At 42.9% G+C, this 20,538-nt stretch overlaps 1 protein-coding gene across 7 annotated transcripts in view; it reads left to right on the forward strand.

Annotated features, from left to right (window-relative positions):
• The window catches only part of PMS1 (PMS1 homolog 1, mismatch repair system component), a 79,006-nt gene that overhangs the window by 30,274 nt on the left and 28,194 nt on the right, over positions 1-20,538 (forward strand). For all 7 annotated transcript variants that reach the window (XR_014785163.1, XM_084815822.1, XM_084815833.1 and 4 more), the window contains one exon: positions 17,332-17,448. Coding sequence is in view for 6 of the 7 variants with exons in the window: in XM_084815822.1 (XP_084671948.1) it covers positions 17,332-17,448 (117 nt within the window). In the remaining variant the exon portion in view is untranslated. The remainder of the gene's footprint in view (positions 1-17,331; positions 17,449-20,538) is intronic.

The raw sequence follows: 20,538 nt of genomic DNA on the forward strand, positions 1-20,538 counted from the left end.
CTGTTGAGAGGACAGTACTGTGTTCACCCACCCAAAATGGGTGTATTCATGCTGGATCGAAACATATGTGATGATTTGCCTAACAGCTTGGAAGATAATGGTGTCATGCTGAATGTCTGCCAGATAGATATCGTGGAGCATCTGAAATTGTTCCAGGACAAGCATAAATGATTGCCTTTGAAATTCCAGATAACAACTGACAAGTTCCACATCAAATGGATAGAAACACTCTATTTCTGATACTGTGTGCTTAAGGTGGTTGGAGCAAGCTCAGAAAGGCCATAAGGGTTGCAACACCTGAAATGTGTTTGAAGACATGGTGGTGTAATAATGCTGTGCAGAATAGCTTCATTGCTTGAATAAAGCTGTTCCTGCAATAATATGCAGGTATACACTCTCTCTTTTAGTTGGTGCAAAGTGCAGCTCCTGTCAGCAGCAAGTAATTCCAACCAGTAGACAACCAGGGATAAAGAATTAATTTTTTTGCTAGTTCTTTGCATAACCTATATTGCCACATTGTCCCATTAGTTTATTTCCAGAGACAAACCTGGAAATAGGCTTAGTAGTCTACTTGATGTTTTCAGATTACTGAACCTGGAAACGTGGGACAATTTTTGTACTTGTTAGTAATGTTTTGTTTTGCATTAGCAATAAATAATAGCTTGCTTACCAGATCAACCCTTGGTGGACTATGCTATTTTGACAACTTGGATTAGTTTGTGTGTCAACTTTTTATGAAGGTTTATCCTGCCAAGACATTCTCTGAATACTGATAATGTTGTTACTTCTGCCAGTATGGTTATGTTAGAAAGAGGTATTTTTTGTCACAATGTTCCTTGAAAGCAAATTGAATAATGGCATGATAAAAGGTAGGTTATTTACTACAGTATTGAGTTTATTTAAAATTGATGATCTTGGGGGCAGAGATAGTTGAGAGTATTGGATGTTTATTTCTTGCCTTTTAAAGAATGTTGAAATGTTTAGCCTATCATATTTTAGCCACCTGGAAATTTAAGCTAATTTTTACTCTGTAAAGGAAGCTGCTCCTTGGAATCTGAGCTCCCTCAATGGTGTTCTGTAAAAGCAGTTTCAAATTCTTTGCTATTTAAAAATCTTTCATATCTCTTAGGAAACATTTATGCACATCTCTCTCTGCTGTTTGCAGAATTCCTTAATCTGCTGAAAGAAAAGCTATATATAGCATGCATAGCATGAGCTCTAATAAATAATTATATTCCAGCTGCTTGTATCACTTTAGAAATAGTACTGTAAATAACAGATATTTAGATTTTGCCCTAACTAAGAAGTGGTAACCATTCCAGAGGCAACATCAGAGTGATAATGAGCTTCCATCTGTCCCAGCCTGCTCTTATTCTGCAATAAAGCACCATCTGGAAATGAATTAGACCTCTAGGTGGTTAGAAGGTCCCGTACATGTTCCCATTTTTCAGCTTCTGCTACTAAATTGAAATTAGTTTTTCAAATGCATTTTACTGTGGTTTGCCAAGTTGGGGCATTATTATTTTAACAATAGCTCTATTCAGGCATTGTTAAAAAGTACTTTTGTGAACATGTGAATGGAGACGAGGCCGCATAGAGTAGCACTGCCCCCAACATTACCCACATAATGTAGTTCCTCCCGCTGACATCAGCATGTACACCACAAACATCTTCAGAGAGAGGGCCTTTGTGCATACAGTTGTATGCACGGAGGCTTCCACACAAGTGGAGACCCTGATAGTGCAGGGTTCCAGCTTGCATGGAAGCCTCTCTGTGTACAGCTGTATATGTGAAGGCCCTCTCCCTGTAGACTAGAAGAGGGCAACTTGTGGCCATACAGATGTTTTGGTCTACAACTTTCATCAGCCCTAGCTGGCATAGCCAAAGGTAAAGGATGATAGAAGTTGCAGGCCAAAACATCTGGAGGGCCACCAGTTGCCCACCCCGGCTGAAGACGTACATGTGGATGTCAGGAGGAGGGGCATGATGTGTGTGATGTCAGGGGCAGGGTTACCTGGCATGGGCCTGCTCATTACTTTTTAACAACACTTCAATAAGGATAATGTGATAGGAGGATTCAAAATTCTCATAAAATCTTCCATAATATGATCTTTAGTCCTACATACATAATGCCTGTTTTTCCACTGGCTGGATTCTTGTATAGAAAATTAGGTTCGTTGTATTCAGTCCAATGTCACATGAGTGGATGTCCCCTTCCTTTCTTCACCCTGCAGTCATGCCACCTCAGATCTGCTCCAGAGTATCTCCTGACCCTCCAGAGCAGATTTTGGGGGTGGTGGGGTGGTAGAATCTTTTCTGTTGACAATGACCATTTCACTGTTGGAAAGACACTGTTAGATTTTGCCTATTATCTCCTCTATCAATATGGAACTGAGAAGTCAGGCTTTCTTCACTTGAAATTTAGACTTCGCAGGTAGCAGGCATCATTGGTCAGGATAGATAGGGAAATCTGGCCTTAGCACATCCACTTCCTTCTGTACAACAGCACCAACATTAGTGGTGTTAGCAGTAGCAAAGGAAACTGAGCTAGGAAGGGAAAGGAGGGCATCTACAGGAAGTATGAAAACACCAATATCTGTTAAAGTTTATATATGGCTATATTAATTTGCCATTTACAAAATCAGACCTTTAATCTTCCTGGCCCAGTGCTGTCTAAAAAGTCTTCCGCAGGCTTCCGACCTGAGATCTTTAAAGGGAGATACCAGTGATTAAACCTAGGACTTTATAAATGGAAAGCATGGAAGACCCACTGTTGTGTTTTGCAACATGGTGTGCTGCAGACTATTTCTCATGTAGGTTTGGAAATAAGAGGCTGGATGGCTCCACCTCTGTTTTTTGTTAAAAGCTGTAGTTCAGAGTAAAGGAAGAAATGTTTCATGTCAAGATTGGTAGAGCTGAGACCACTGATGACTGGGCGTGCACAAGACTAGTAACAGACTGACTGGATTTTCTTGGGTGTGAAGAAGATCAGGATTGATGTTCGAATTCATGTCAGCCCAGTCCAGAATGGGAGCCTAACAAAACAAGCTTCTGTGGTCATTTGTATAACTGAGTGGCTACTAGGCTGTGTTCCTCAGGAAATGATGTGACAGAAACTGAGTAGACAGCTTGAAGCTCTCTATAACAAGTGGATGTCTAATCTCATATAGATATTTTAATGCAGATGGCATTACCAAGTTTTCAGTAACCCAGTAATAGTTTCTGCCTTAAATTGCTCTGTGCTAAGGCAGTGTTACTGGAGGGAATGTTTTGTGGAAGAAAAAAAGAATGTGCATACCCTATGTGAAAAAGAATAGAGGGAGCATGTTTACTAGAACCAGAAAATCCCTTATTGATTGGTTAGTGTATGTGTGAGAGATGGACACCTGTCTACTAGGAAATGACTGAGACCAACTCATCTTACTGTCTCTCAGCTGTTAAATATTTTATGTAACAACACCTCCACCCCAAACAGGTTGAATTTGAAGTGCTGACCCAAAGGTGAAATGTTTTATATCCTATTACCAATTCCTTGAGTCATCTAGTTTCCCTTCCATCACATTTTTCAAATGACAGCACAGCATCTATATCAGAAATGTTGTATCAGCTGCTTGTGTGTATAGAATGTTCTCTGTAATATCTGTTGAAATGCTTGTCTTCAAGTCTTATAGGGCATATTCACACATTACAAGGAATGTGTAGATTTGAGTCCCATGAGTTGTTTTGGAATCCTGTAAAAAGGAGCAGACTCCTTTCCATCAGTGTCCAGTATAATCAGAGGGAGCTGGATAAACTTGCAGGGACTTTCTTATTTACTGCATCACTTCTCTTGTGCTGAGGAGGAGGTAGAACTGCTGTACACAAAGATCTGTCCTTCATTGCTTCTCCCTAGAAGATAAAGCTGTCTTTATTCAGAGTGAAAGAGGCAGGACTGCTATCAAAAAGCTAGGGTGCTGTGCTGACTGGCCATTACAAAAATGGATTAATGTGTATGATAGCAGTGGGCCTTCTACCTGGCATAGGAAAAGACAAACAGTAAATAATTCTGTCCTCTGAGCTTTTCCTGTTCCCTCTTATTACACTGGACATGATATTTCTGGATAAACTCTTAAGGAGAGATAGTCTTCAGAAGCTCAGAAAAAGAGCTCATGAGAGTTTTCAGGACTAAGGAAAGGTCCCAAGTGGGGAACCTGTGGACAAGCAGAGGACAGATAAAGGATGTCCTTCTAATTAAAAGTTTGATGTGAGATGACAGGACAAGAATGGGTTGACTTAGCTACCCCAAATGTTATCAAGGTTAGTGAGTTGTCCCTTGATGGTATTGGGTGCCATAGTGTTGACCAGAAAGTCTTGGAGAGAGGTTAAGATGGCCAGAAGAGAGGCAGGTGAACTGGACCCTTTTTCTTCTGTGGATTACTTTTTTGTCATATCATAAAACTTGAAAGTAGGGGATCTGCAGTAGTCCAGAATGTTGTTCATTACTTTCGTCACAGTCGCCATTCAATTTCCAAGCATAAAAGCAGGACCAAGCTGGATTGCATCATGTGGTAGATTGGGTCCTGAGAGAAGACCCAGTAAGATCAGGACGGGCCAGAGTCTTGAGTGTCATTAGGTCTGAGAATCTTGGTCTGCTGGCTAAAACTTGTCAGGCCTAGCTCCAGTCCTGCTGTGGACCCTACAGCTTTGGAATTAGAATCTGATTCAGTCTTATAATGGATTGATTTAGAACCCAGTCCAGTTCTGGGAAACTCAGAGCCCAAGAGCCTGGCTCTGCCTGGCTTCCCATCTGATTGCAGGCTAAAGGAGGGTTATACTCCCTATCAGACACAGCTGCAAGTTACATCCTGGAATCAGACCTCTGATTTACAACCTGATAAATCTTCTGTGAGAACCGAACAGCAGGAGGACTCTGCAGGAGTGTGACCCAGGTTATGACATCAACTGAAAAGGGTGGAACAGAGATGCCCCCTCAGACATAGTGGCCGGTTACAGGCCAGATTCCCTTGTCAGGATAAATCGTCAGAAAGGGGGCTTTAGCAGCCCCTTCCCTATATTTAAGCTGGTGCACAGGTTGAAGAGCCTTTATTTTATTTACAATATTTGTATGCTGCTCTATATTTAAAACAGATTTCAGAGTGGTGGACACAAAAGATAAAACAGTAAAAGAATAAAAAGATTAAAACACCACCTTAACATCATGCTTTTTAAAAAACAGAATGACAATAGAAACTGTGACTAGTCAATTAAGGAATGCCTCCTGGAACAGTGCTGTTTTCAGGAGGTGCCAGAAACATCACAGTGTTGGTGCCTGCCTGACCTCCAGGGTCAGGGAGTTCCAAACAAAGGGGGCCACCCCACTGAAGACTCTTCTCCTGGTGGACTCCAGTCGGGCCATAGGTCCATGTGGAGCAAGCCCTCTGATGACCTCAGTGACCGGGCAGGTTGGTAAAGGAGAAGACGCTCTCTCAGCCATCCTGATCCCAAGTTGTTTAGGGCTTTGTCGACTAGCACTAAAGCCTTAAACCTGGCCCTGTAGCAGATGGATAGCCAGTGTAGTTCCCTCGTCAAAGGAGTTGCATGCTGAAAAGGGGCAGCTTCCGACAACAGCTGAGCTGCTGCGTTCTGCACTAGCTCCAGCTTCTGGACCAGCCTTAAGGGCAGCCTCACATCAAGTGCATTGCAGTAATCCAGTCTTACTAGTGCCTGTACCACTGTGGCCAAGCTATCCCTGTCCAGGAGAGGCTGTAGTTGGTGAACCACTCCAAGCTGCCATAATTACATGGGCCTCCAGTGACCGTGATGGATCTAGGAGTACCCCCAAACTACAGATCTGATTTTTCAGAGGGAGTGCAACCCCATCCAGAACAGGCAATGAGCCTCTCTCCCGTACTCTGGAACCACTCACTCACAGGGCTTCTATGTTGCTAGGATTCAGTTTCAGTTTATTGGCCCTCATTCAGCCCATTACTGAGTTCAGGCACTGATCCAGGACTTGTACAGCCTCTCCTTATTCAGATGTCACAGGGAGATAGAGCTGTGTGTCATCCGCATATTGATGGCACTTGGCTCCGAATGCCCTAATGACCACTCCTAGCAGCTTTATATAGACCTTAAATAACACTGGGGACAAGATGGTACCCCAAGGAACCCCATAGCTCAATTGCCTCACAGTGATGCTAGGGCCTCAACTGGATCACCAACTTTCTCCACTGGGAAATCCCCAAGAGCATTCAGAAATCCATCGGATTCCATCAGTCTCCTGGGGCGGACCATCTGAATGGATCCCCCACCTCTGCAGGAGGGAAATGACGCCGTGAGTTCAAATCTCACCAGGAAATGATCTGATCATGACAATAGGGTTACTTGGAAACCCCCCCCCCCCATTTTCAGATTAGTCCTCTCACAGCTTGCAGCAAAACCCAAATCAGGGGATCAGGGGTATGCCCTGCTTCATGTGTTGGGCCAATGACAAACTGAGACAGCCCCATGGTTGTCATGGAGGCCATGAAGTCCTGTGCTGGAGCTCCAGAGACTGCCTCAACATGGAAATTGAAGTTACCCAGAACTACCATCCTGGGTTCTTCCAATACCACACTTGAGACCACCCCCGCCAGCTCGGTCAGGGAGGCTGCTGGGCAGCAGCATGGGCGGTGCACCAGCAGCATCCCCCATCTGTCTCTATGGCCCAACACCAGGTGCAGCCCCTCACGGCCTGCTCCAAAGTGGAGTGGTTTCCTTGTGATAGAGATGGAGGTTCTATGATCACAGCAACTCCCCCCAGCCCTCCAACCTATGTTGGTGCTGCACAGAGTACCCAGGTGGGCAGTGCTGAATCAGGTCAACCCCACCCAGCTCAGCCACCCAGGTCTCAGTAATACACACCAGATTGGCCTTCTTCTCCACAATTAGGTCGTGGATGAGTGCGGTCTTATTGCAGACTGACCTGGCATTAAATAGCAGCGCCACGAGACAGGAAGGCACAGTGGGTGAGCTACCAGCTACATGAGAGCCAAAGGAGGGGAGTAGAAGGGGAACAGTGTATAAACATATGTAACCCATTCTACTGTATTGTCACAACCCCCTCCTCCTACGATATCTCCTTGTGCCCCAAGTCATTGGGATAGAGACACCATCTCCATGGATCCCTGTATTTTCTAAGCACGTCCTTATCACAATAGAGCTTCCCACACACTCTTTAACACAGCCCTCACAGCTCAAACATAACAACCATTCAAAACTCACATACTCCATTAATCCATTCAGTCACCCACAGCCAACCTAGCACAATCACAGATAGTAGTCAGTGGAAATAAGCAGCCACTGGTCACATAAAGGACATCAGGCTTGCCAACCCACCAGCAAACTATTTCTCATTCACTCAGAGCTATTCTGCAGGCCCATGTGCACTCCATCTCTCATCTGGAGTGTTACAGTCACTTCCACCTGTCTCTCACCCAGAGGGAGACCACCTTCTAGCCACCACAGGCTCTCACCCTGGGCAGAGAAAGCATTTCTGACGTACAAACCCCCTAACCCCTGTCCCTCACTCAGGGTGGGCAACTGCTGAAAGTAGCTACTATTATAGGAGACCCATGCTCTCACCCAGGGAACCTCCCCCCATGCACAGCAGATATTAAACTGCACAAGCAGACAGCAACCAAAAAAGAAGGTGGGGCACCCCTGCCCTCATGGCATCACTCAGCCTTTGCTGACAATGTCTTAAATGCCCCAAATGCTTTCTTGCCTCTACTCTCCATCCTAGAGTAATAAAGGAACTGGCAGAGGAACTCTCAGAACTGCTGTCTATTCTCTTTGAGCCATCATGAAGGACGGATGAAGTGCCAGATGACTAGAGGAGGGCTAATGTTGTCCCTATCTTCAAAAAGGGTAAAAAGGAGGAACCTGGGAACTACAGACCAGTCATTCTGACATCAATCCCTGGGAAAATTCTGGAGCAGATGATAAAGCAACCCATCTGTAAGCACCTTGGAAACAATGCAGTGATTACTCGAAGCCAACATGGATTTGTCAAGAACAAATCCTGCCAGATGAATCTGATCTCATTTTTTTATTAAATAACCTCCCTTGTGGACCGTGGGAATGCTGTAGACATAATATATCTCGACTTCAGCAAAGCTTTCGACAAAGTGCCCCAGGATATCCTGATGAGCAAACTAGCTCAAAGTGAGCTAGATGAAACTACGATCAGGTGGATCCACAGTTGGCTACAGAATCGGACTCAAAGAGTGCTTATCAATGGGAAATTCTCAAACTGGGGAGAGGTAACAAGTGGGGTACCGCAAGGCTCAGTCCTGGGCCCAGTGCTCTTCAACATTTTTATTAATGACTTGGAGGACGAGGTGCAGCGAATTCTGATCAAATTTGCAGATGACACAAAATTGGGCAGGATAGCTAATACTTTGGAAGCCAGAAACAAAATTCAAAGTGATCTTGATAGACTGGAGGGCTGGGCAGAAAACAACAGAATGAAATTTAATAGGGATAAATGCCAAGTTCTGCATCTAGGAAAAAGAAACCAAATGCACAGTTACAAGATGGGGGATACATAGCTCAACAACACTACAAGCGAGAAGGATCTTGGAATTGTTGTCGATCACAAGCTGAACATCAGCCAACAATGTGATGTGGCTGCAAAAAAGGCAAATACTCTTTTGGGCTGCATTAATAGAAGCATAGCTTCCAAATCCCAGGAAGTACTAGTTCCCCTCTACTCAGCACTGGTTAGGCCTCATCTGGAGTACTGTGTCCAGTTCTGGGCACCACACTTTAAGAAGGATGCAGACAAACTGGAGAGGGTTCAGAGGAGGGCAACAAAGATGATCAGGGGACTGGAAACAAAGCCCTATGAGGAGAGACTGAAGGAACTGGGCATGTTTAGCCATGAGAAGAGAAGACTGAGGGGAGACAGGATACGGCTCTTCAAGTACTTGAAAGGTTGTCACAGAGAGGAAGGCCAGGATCTCTTCTCGATCATCTGAGAGTGCAGGACATGGAATAATGGGCTCAAGTTACAAGAAGCCAGATTCCGGCTGAACATCAGGAAAAACATCCTGATTGTTAGAGCAATATGACAATAGAACCAATTACCTAGGGAGGTAGTGGGCTCTCCCACACTGGAGGCCTTCAAGACGAGGCTGGACAGCCATCTGTCAGGGATGCTCTGACTTGGATTCCTGCATTGAGCAGGGGGTTGGACTCAGTGGCCTTGTAGGACCCTTCCAACCCTACTATTCTATGATTCTGTGATTCTATGACTTATCGTGAATCATAGACTCTTGTCTGCTTTGAACCCTGTACTCTAAACCTCTGTCTGGGAATCTTTTGCTGGACTTTGAATTGTAACTATGGCTCTGTGTGACTTCTAGCCTTGGGACTTTCTCTTGAACAAATAACATGCTGATAGCCTTTTGCCTATGCTATCTGATTTAAAGCTCTGCCACGAACTCTGAAAAGCTTCATCTGTGTAACCTGATCTACTGCATTAAAGACTTTTGTTGTAATCAGTGATCTGTGTTGACTTGGCAGAGGGTGTCAGAAAGCCAGGCCTGACAACACTATGATTTCCAACTGAAGGGCCTCCCTAGAAGTGGGGGGGAAGGGATAAAGCACCCGAGGTAATCATTGTACCAAAAGTGAACCTATTTGTCTCCTTGTTCCTGAATTCTGGAGAAGAAGATACTTGGAGTATGCATTCTTCATCTGATGCCTTGTTATACATCGCATCTCCAGGAAAACTGAAGCTGGGGGGGTGGGGGGCTTCATATGAAACGAGAAGCAGCTTCAGCTATCTTTGCCAAAAAGTGGGGTGGGCGTCTAGTTTCATATGAAGCAGCAGGTAGGGGTGGGGTAGGTAGGGGACCACTCCGGGGGTGTAGTTCATCCTTAAAAGCATGGGCATCTGTATTGCCCCTGCAGTAGACTTCGAACTCTTAATTTAGAGGTGCCAAGATAGTGATAAATCAGATCCAGGTTTACTTACAGGGAGATACTTTATTGAGTACCATCAGCACACAGGCGTACCCAATGTTGGATCAGACAGCTTCTCTGAACCCAGAGCCATGGGGTAAAATGCGTTTTATACCATACATGTTAGCAGCATGACAACAGCAAGCATTAATTAGCATTCATCTGCAACTTCCCCAGCATAGACCAGCAGTACGTGTGCAGAGGGAAAACAATCAGAACTTTCCCAGCACAGACACCTGCAGCTTTAAGGCAAAACAAGCTTCATTTCCCAGGCATATCCTGATAAGACCCTCTAGCTCATTAGTATGGAATGTGCTTGAGGCCGCACTATAGGCCTTTGACTCATCCTGGTGAATCAAGAGGCCTGTTAGGGAAAACAGCAGCCTTCTGAACCAAAGTCAGAGAGCATTACAGGTCATCTAAGCCCCTCTAAAACTACTAATATCCTTGGTTCAGGCCTGAGGCCATACAGCATCCCATTTGGGGGAGGGAGAAATTAGGAGGACATTAGTGCACATTCCCTGGGTACAGCGAAGTGCCACAATTTTAAAAAAGGAATCTGACTGCAATCGGAGTGAGGACAGAAGACTTTGCGGTAGACGAGTTCTGCCGCCAAGTGTCCTGGGATGCCAGGTGGAGCTGGCTGGAGGACCAAGGAGGGGTGTGTGGAAAACAAGCTATGCACCGTGGGTAGTGTGCCCAATTGTCTGTCAGACGCACCAACCACACACTGTGGGTTGTTCACAAGACAACAGACAGTATGTATCTTGTCACCCATCATGGGTTAGCATGTCATGCGAATCCACCCACTGTTTACAAATAATTGCGCTCGCTCGCGCTCTCTCTCTCTCTCTCTCTCTCTGTACGTAATACTGTACAAACATACAACGTCTGCCAACTGAGAATAACAGTTTCTGCATCTGATGAAGTGGGCATTAGTCCATGACAGCTTATGCCATAATGAAACTGTTAGTTTTTAAGGTGTCACATGCTTCATTGTTTCCTCTTAAATTATTTCCTCCTCTTAAATAAGAAATTCAGACTTATTTAAATAAAAATGTGAATTGCAGAACCTCTTCTTTCTCATGTCATATTGTTCAATATATTTCTTACCATGTGGAATAAGAGAGTCAGTTTTGCTAAGATTTGTATGGTATTGCTAGACTTTGCCAGAGATAGAGGCTATCCATGTGGAGGCTAATTAATCCTACATTGCATTCTGATGCACTCTAGATTTTTGGCCATCTCTTTCAGTAGCTAGCTGCTCTGCCAAACTCTATCCCCTGCTTCCCCAGAATTCATCTCCTTTGAAAGGAAGGATTCAGATGAGCAAAGAGAAATCTGAGTATGACAATGTTGACAGAATCTGTTCTTAAGACTGGCAGTGGGAAAATCTAATAGAAAATAGATCATTCTCAAGACCTGCAAGACAGACACAAGGAGTAGATGATGCCATGAAAGTATTAGAAAAGAATAAAATGTGACGCTGTTGACTGGTGGCACACTGAGCAGTGAATTAAGGTTTATACTATAATCACCATGCTGATGAGCAACAAATAATTTGCAACAAATATTTTTTTTAAAGCGATCAACGTTTGTTAATTGTGGACATAGAATTCATCATGTTTGGAATTTACAAGCACTCTTGTGTTGCTTCTGTAGAACCAAGCAACTCCTGATGATAGTATTATTTTTCATCAGGCATTACCTTTCAGTGCTACGCATGGTCTCATCTGCTTCTAACTTCTTAACACAACGTTCTAAAGTTAGGTCCTTTAAAACAGGGATGGCCATCTGGCAGCCTGCAGACCAAATCTGCCCCCTGAAGCAACCTATCTGGGCTAGAAGTGGTGGCTTCCTACACACAGAAAATGTGAAAGATACTTTTACACATTGCAAGTTGAGGGGGTTCAAATGATCATACCAATTCTTACTCATGCATTAGTGGTAAAACAGGACTAGGTAACCCCACCCCCCACCCCCAAGCTGAGTCAAAGTCTATGTTAGCATATAATGCTAAGCAAAGAGTCCTGGCTTAAGCCAGGATATGCATATGCAGCATGCGGGTGCACGCAGCCTATTCACTCCTCCTCTTGTGTGCGTGGGGAAGCTAACCAGGAAATCACCATTTACCATAGGTTGCCATTACGTGTGAATCAGGAATTGTGGTCATTTGCTTCCAAACAAGTCACATTCATAAGCCAGGTTTAAGCAATTAACTTTGGTTACATGCAAACCAGGAACTGTGGTTAACTACTTCCAAAGAAGTCAAACTTGTTGAACTATTCACTGGATGGGGATCTGTGTGAAAATGAAATCACTGCAGAAATTGTCTCCTCGGACACACACACACACACACACACACACACACCAGTTAATCGTACACTTAGATGCTTCACTGTAATGTAAAAAAAGAAATGTATGATGAGTTTTTACTTTTACCAGTTATATTGCAGAGTTTATGAACTGTGACAAGACTGGGGGTGGTTACACATTTTTGTAATAAATAAATTCAGTTGTGGTTTCCCTTTTTATGCTTCTAAGGTATCTTTAGAAGGGTAGAAGGGCATTTTACTGCATGGGAAAAAGTAGATTTTTTTCCCTATCTGTGGAAAAGTCACCCCAGTCCCAATTGGAGGGATTAACCATCTTTCAAAACTATTCTCTCAGTACATAACACATTGCCCTATCACACTTAAGTTTTAGTTCCATATTCAAATTTTGCTTTGATAAAGCAGATTATTAGACTGGATTCTGTAGTGTTGTGCAAGTAAATAGTATAATTGGATGAAATGCTGTTATATCTAGTTCAGTACTGAAGAGTTAGCATTGCCTGTTTTATATGCTTTTTTGAAAAAGTAAAAACTAACATTAGAAAAATATCCATCTTCAGTGTGGTTCTGGTACTTACACATGCCTAGTAGATGCCATAAATGATTCTGGTTTCTCTCTGTTCTTTCCATTTTATAGCATCATTCCACCTTTTAAAAAGTGTGAAATACTGTCTGTTTTGAGAGGAACTTCCATGGATATTCAAAGATTTTCTCTTACAATGTTTGCATCTGCTTAAGGCTCTTGTTCTAGCACAGCAAATATCTAAGTGGAATTCCCCAAGGACAGCTGTTCTTGGTGGCAAATTTCTTTTGTCCTCCCTATAAATACATCTTGATCTCTTCTCAGTCCTGATCATCGTGATCACAGGGTTGGCCTCTTCAGTCCAGAAAAGAGTGCATTGCTATGAAGTGTGTTAGGGAATTCTCTTCTGGGTTTAAAAAAGGGGAAACCAATAATGACATATTAAATTAGTTGAATATGGTTTATGCTAATAAGTAATTGGCAGTTTTAGAATAGCAGAGTTTTCCAGGGGGGAAAATGGTTGAAAATTGGAATATTTCTGATGTGTTACTGCACATGAAGTTTACACAGCCCTGCCATAGCTTTACACTGGCTGGGTGATCGCATGACATGATAAGCCATGATGGTCTATTTTTCTGAATTAGCCATGATGGTTTATCGTGTCATCTGCGAGCAGTTTTCCCCAACCACAGTGGTTTATTTAGCCAAAATAAGCCACCCAGATAAGCCATGGTCTGCAGTGAGGTTTATTATAACCATCATGGCATATCGTGTTGTCTGGCACTCTAGACTGGTTTAAACAGATTGCCTACAGAGTCCCTTGGCAAGAGTGATCAAAACTGCTGCCGCTGCTCTGCTCCTCTCAAGAGAGCTCTCTTTCTGAGATCTGCCTAGCAACAGATTGTGCTATCCGCCCTCATGGCTTCCTCAGCAGTGTGCTCTACCAGCTTCCAAAGTGTCAAACCCCCACATTTCCCACAGAAAGGCATAACCACACAGGGTTTTGGTTGTGCATCGGGTGCCTCCTTATGAGGGGCACCTGTGTATGACATTTTGTCCTGTTCCTGCAAACTTCCAAGGATTTAGAGTTGCCATCCCCTTTTTGGTGCCGGCAGGCAGGGTGAAAGGGCAGTGCGAGGAGAGGTGGGGAGCACTGGAGGTTGGGTGGGGTGATGGAAATGGGGGTGCAGACGGGCAGGGCAGAAGGGAAGAAGCATGGAAGTCCAGTTGGGGACTGGGGCAGTGGGGAGCGGTGCAGCGTGGCTTGGGGTGGTGGGGGTGCTGGGAAGCAGGTAAGGATCGACGCTGGGGTGAAATTGGCAGTGACAAGGCAGAGACAGGAGAAGATACTCCATAATACACAGCTGGCCAGTCGGAGAGAGGAACAAGACGCAGCTGTGGCATGAGGGTCTTCGGGGAATAGCATCCAGCACAAAGGAAGCTGGGATACCATCCAAGCTGGGCAGGAGGACTACGGGGGGGGGGCGGGGGATAAACTACTCTGCATAGTTTATTGTCCAATCATGTGAGGGATCACAGTAGCTTATTTTCTAAATAAGCTACTGTGAGTAGCTTATAAACTACCATGGCTTAAAGTGACATGCAGACCCGCCCATTGTGTTTAAGTGTATTAAAGCAAAATTTCTTACTGGCAGCCCTAAAGAAGCTGAATCATTTGATTAGGTCTAGCAGGTATTTGCTCCTGGTGCAGATGAGCTAGCTGCCCAGTATCCCACATGGAAGAGAATAGAACTGTGCAAAATCAGTGATAAAACTTTCAATTCATAAGCATAAGACTTTCAATTCATGTAATACTCTACAATGAAACAGACAGGAGGCAAGATATATTTGGCCAACTCTGACAAAACCTAAGATGGTCTGTATGTATTAATATATTTTGATAGGGTACTTTTGCAGTATCATCATACTGCCTAGAGTCAAATTCTTTCTTGGCTTATCCTAGGCCCCAGGTTTATATGACCTAGAAAATACATGGGGGGGGGGGTGTGAATGTATTTATAGCTTCAGACTATAATCAAGGTTATAAATCAAGTAGTGCAGGAAGCCTGTTGGGAAATCAAGTCACTTTCAAAAGTAAAGAAATGTAAAAGTAACATAGCTTTTTGGTTTTGCATATTTGGTTAAACTGGAACTATGTATCCATTAGAAATCCTAACAGTCCTAGTTGGAAAAGTAAATTAAAAAAACTCCAAAGATTAGCTGTATCTGCTTTTATAAACTTTGCATTTAGTAAGTTCTCATGTTCCAGAGCTCTCTTAAAACTGTTTTTACTGAAGTGATCTTTTAAGAGTTATGTATATCAACCATTCAGCAGGTCACGCAGTGTAATAACATCCTTGCATTAATCAGTAACTAAGATTTATATCTGTAGCATCACACTGATAGAAGCTAAAATAAGTACCATGATGTTTATATCAGTTGTGTCAAAAGCATCTCAGTCTAGATGTAATCATTTGGTTTAAGTGTTAGCATTTTTATTGAATCGACATCCTGATCCATGACTCTGTTTATGTCAGAGTAGTTGGATTTCAGCTAGTAGGTCCTATTGTTTTTTTCTATTTTTACAACATCACAGGACTTCATATCATTTTCAAGAGTTTTTTCTAGGATAATTTCTTAGTACAAATTCCTATTTAATACAGAATTCCTATTTTAAAGTGTATAGATTGCAGTGTTTTTAAAAATAAACAAGAGAGACTTACCATGAAATCATTCGCTCATGTGGAAAAAAAAAAAGCTCTGTTGTTATCATGTCATATGTGCAATGGGGTTTTGCACATGCATAAAACTATTCTGCATACCCAAATCATAGATTCTGCTGCATGGAAGGGGAAAAAAAAGTGATCCTGAAGTTTGTCCTTCATTTGTCCTTCATATACATGCTGCTGCATACAGAAAAACAGAGTGACCTGTATGGATTGTGAAGCAGATCCATTGGACTCTGTGGATGTGGCCACTGTTGCTGTACATGTGCAAACCCATCAAAACTGGGGACCCTAAACATGAATTGGCTCTCTCCTGAATATGGTTATGATTTACCATCCATCTCTGTGCATTGGTATGAATGAAAAGCTGCAGGTGATAACCCGTGCTGCTGCGAGTAGAACATATTGCAGTAAGCAGCCTTTTGCATATGCAAATATATGAATTAGGGTCATTTCCTTTTCTTATCTCTGTAGCCATAGGATAATTAGTTTGATGAAACTGCAGTGCTACTCTGTGTTTTGCTTATTTTCCCAGAACAGGTTTAAAATAAACTCAGCTAAAGCAAGGATCAGTTGACACCAGTGCATATGAACCTCCATTGATTGCTACTTTATCTGTATTGTATTTTTTTACACTTTGGAAAATACTTAAGCAATAACCATCTCTCTTTCTTAGATTTCCTATCCATGTATAAAGGAGTGACCATTACATGCAGACTAAAGCAAACCTGGGTGAAGAATTCTGTTCTTGTTGACCTCTAGCTTAGTGCCATGCTTTGACAATAATACTATAAACATACATGGGTTGTCTGCGTTGTTACTTCACAATATAGTAAACTTCTTTCAGTGTGGACTTAACATGTATTCCACTTGCACCAACTTCTGAATGAGGTGGAGTTGGGAGACAGTATTGCTTCTGAGTTACCACACTAAACATTATCCCAGTTTGAAAATGAATTTGTGTGTACCCTCACGTACTACCTTGAAATGTATGCAGACAGAAATCTCAATGCCAGGACTCAACCATTACAGTTAGTGTTTATGTATGTCATTGTGTAATGGTGGTGCAGTGCTAGCGTTAATGGTGCTGCACAGGTGGTAATCAACGGTAGTGCAACGTCATTAGTGCTTGCTAGAGCAAAGCGAAAAAGCTGCAATTTTCTGCCAAAACTCGGCACTGCACCGGCCATTAGCGCTAGTGCTGTATCACCCTTGGGTACTACCCATTATCTTGTGCACCTACTTTTCTGTTTCCTGGCTATTCCCCTCCCTTTTTGTACATTTCATTTTTCAAAAGGTGATGAACATGCCCCAGTAAACTTGTTTATAGGGTTTGTAACTTTTTCTCAAGCCTGTTAATTGCACTGGTGGAATTTGTGAATCAAGAACCCAATATCAGCTTTTGAAGACAGCTGCAATTTCACATTTGCATATCTCTCAGTGGTTAAAAATAAAAGCCAAAAACCTTGATCTGGAAGGCAGACAGATAAGCAAGCTGTGCCCATTCATTCTGAGAGACAGTCCAGTCCAATTCAGTGTGTACAAAAGAGAAAAGGAAGTATGATAGATATGGACCACAATAAACTGTAACAGATATTCACACACAAGAAAGTAATGGAATGCATGTGGTATGTAAGAACAGAATGTTAAATACACTGTACAAGTGTGCTTTTGTATACAAATATTTGTAGGCATGTCATGTTCCTACTGAATAAATCTAAACCTAATGTCAGCATTTTGATTCTATGCTATATTGTTTCAGACAGTAATATGGCAAAAGACCAGGGTACTGGATCACAAAATGGCTTTCATGGCAGTAGTCGGAACTGCTGTTATGGGCAGCATGGTACCATTTCAACATTGTTGTGAAGATCCTGAGGTAAGTTTCTAATCTGTGGGCATTATCCAACAGTGTCATTCTGCAAACTGAAATAGGGTTAGCAGAGCTTCACCAAATCTTTCAGTTGTACAAGCGCTTGTGCATTATGCTTGCGCAACTGGTTGTACAACCACTTGTGTGACCAGTTGGGCAAGTGATTACATAAGCATTCATGCAAAGGAAAGATTTGGTAGAGTTCTGCTAGGACTATTTGAGTTTGTGCAAACATAACTTTAATTGGATTCCCCTACTTCAGAACCTAGTTTCCTGTATTGCAATGTCATTTGCGCTAGCGGAATGACACAGTTGGAATGGATACTGTCCTGTATGTTCCTCCCCCCAGTTTCATCACTATAACAAATTTCTTAGTTTTGCATTTTCTAAGAATAGGATAAAAAAATGAGCGTTGCACTTATGTTAGGGTTGCTACTGTGTGAAGTTTCATTCCCTCGCTGCTGCATACTGAAAATGCATACCAAGAATTTACTAATGCAGTGTTATTTGGGTCTAGTTCAGTCATTTAAAGCATGTTTTTATCTACATTAATGATCCATAGATTTATCATATAAATTGTTGCAGAGTATACTTGTGTACTCCCCTTCATGGATCACTGTCTTGTTGTGGCGAAGGGGCTTTCGTAACTCAGTGAAGCCATAAGCTATGCCGTGCAGGGCCACCCAAGACGGACAGGTCATGGTGGAGAATTCTGACAAAATGTGGTCCACTGGAGAAGGAAATGGCAACCCACTCCAGGATTCTTGCCAAGAAAACCCCCCGGAACGTATCACAATGCTAAAAGATATGATGCCGGAAGATGAGCCCCTCAGGTCAGAAGGTGTCCAATATACTACTGGGGAAGAGCAGAGGGAATTTCCAAGTAGCGCCAGAAAGAGTGAAGCGGCTGGGCCAAAGCTGAAAGGACACTCAGCTGTGGATGTGTCTGGTGGTGAAAAGAAAGTCCGATGCTTTAAAGAACAATATTGTTTAGGAACCTGGAATGTCAGATCAATGAATCAAGGTAAGCTGGAGGTGGTCAAACATGAGATGGCAATATTGAACATCTACATCTTGGGAATCAGTGAACTAAAATGGATAGGCATGGGTGAATTTAATTCAGGTGACCATTATATCTACTACTGTAGGCAAGAATCCCTTAGAAGAAATGGAGTAGCACTCACAGTCAACAAAAGGGTGGGAAAAGCAGTACTGGGGTACAATCTCAAAAACGATAGAATGATCTCAGTACGAATCCAAGGCAAACCATTCAACATCACAGTAATTCAAGTCTATGACCCAACCACTGAGGCCGAAGAAGCTGAGGTTGATGGGTTCTTTGAAGACCTACAACACCTTCTAGAACTAACACCAAAAAAAGATGTCCTCTTCATCATAGGGGATTGGAATGCTAAAGTAGGAAGTCAAGAAATCACTGGGATAACAGGCAAGCATGGCCTTGGTGTACAAAATGAAGCAGGACAAAGGCTAATAGAATTTTGCCAAGAGAACACGCTGATCATAGCAAACACTGTTTTCCAACAGCACAAGAGGCGACTCTTACACATGGACATCACCAGATGGTCAATATCGAAATCAGATTGATTATGTCCTTTGCAGCCAAAGATGGGGAAGCTCTATACAGTCAGTAAAAACGAGACCTGGAGCTGACTGTGGCTCACATCATGAGCTGCTTCTCGCAAAATTTCGGCTTAAATTGAAGAATGTAGGGAAAACCACTAAACCATTCAGGTATGACCTAAATCATATCCCTTATGAATGTACAGTGGAGGTGAGGAATAGATTTAAGGGATTAGACCTGATGGACAGAGTGCCTGAGGAACTATGGACGGAGGTCCGTAACATTGTTCAGGAGGCAGCAACTCAATCCATCCCAAAGAAAAAGAAATGCAAGAAAGCCAAGTGTCTGTCTGATGAGGCTTTACAAGTAGCTGAGGAAAGAAGGGAAGTGAAAAGCAAGGGAGAAAGGGGAAGATATACCCAACTGAATGCAGAGTTCCAGAGAATAGCAAGGAGAGATGGGAAGGCCTTCTTAAATGAACAATGCAAAGAAATCGAGGAAAACAACAGAATGGGAAAGACTAGAGATCTCTTCAAGAAAATCGGAGATCTCAAGGGAACGTATTGTGCAAAGATGGGCATGGTAAAGGACAAAGAAGGCAGGGACCTAACAGAAGCAGATGAGATTAAGAAGAGGTGGCAAGAATACACAGAAGAACTATACAGGAAAGATCTGAATGTCCCCTATAGCCATGATAGTACGGTCACTGAACTTGAGCCGGACATCCTCGAGAGTGAAGTCAAGTGGGCCTTAGGAAGCATTACTAACAACAAAGCTAGCGGAGATGACAGTATTCCAGCTGAGCTATTTAAGATCCTAAAAGATGATGCTGTTAAAGTGGTGCACTCAATATGCCAACACATTTGGAACATTCAACAGTGGCCACAAGACTGGAAAAGGTCAGTTTACATTCCAATTCCAAAGAAGGGCAACGCCAAAGAGTGTTCAAACTACCACACAATTGCGCTCATTTCACATGCCAGCAAGGTGATGCTCAAAATCCTACAAGCTAGGCTTCAGCAGCATGTGAACCGAGAACTACCGGAAGTACAAGCTGGGTTTCAAAGAGGCAGAGGAACTAGAGATCAAATCGCCAACATTTGCTGGATCATGGAGAAAGCAAGAGAATTCCAGAAAAACGTCTATTTCTGCTTCATTGACTACGCTAAAGCCTTTGATTGTGTGGATCACAACAAACTGTGGCAAATTCTTAAAGTGATGGGAGTACCAGACCACCTTATCTGTCTCCTGAGAAACCTGTACGAGGGTCAAGAAGCAACAGTAAGAACCAGACATGGAACAACTGAGTGGTTCAAAATTGGGAAAGGAGTATGACAAGGCTGCATATTGTCGCCCTGCTTATTTAACTTATATGCAGAGTACATCATGAGAAACGCCAGATTGGATGAATCACAGGTCGGAATTAAGATTGCTGGGAGAATTATCAACAACCTCAGATACGCAGACGATACCACCCTAATGGCAGAAAGCGAAGAGGATCTCAAGAGCCTCTT

Source organism: Heloderma suspectum, chromosome 1 (genome assembly GCF_057233095.1).
Source record: "Heloderma suspectum isolate Gila_16-S chromosome 1, 16-S_ref, whole genome shotgun sequence".
Taxonomy (NCBI): domain Eukaryota; kingdom Metazoa; phylum Chordata; class Lepidosauria; order Squamata; family Helodermatidae; genus Heloderma; species Heloderma suspectum.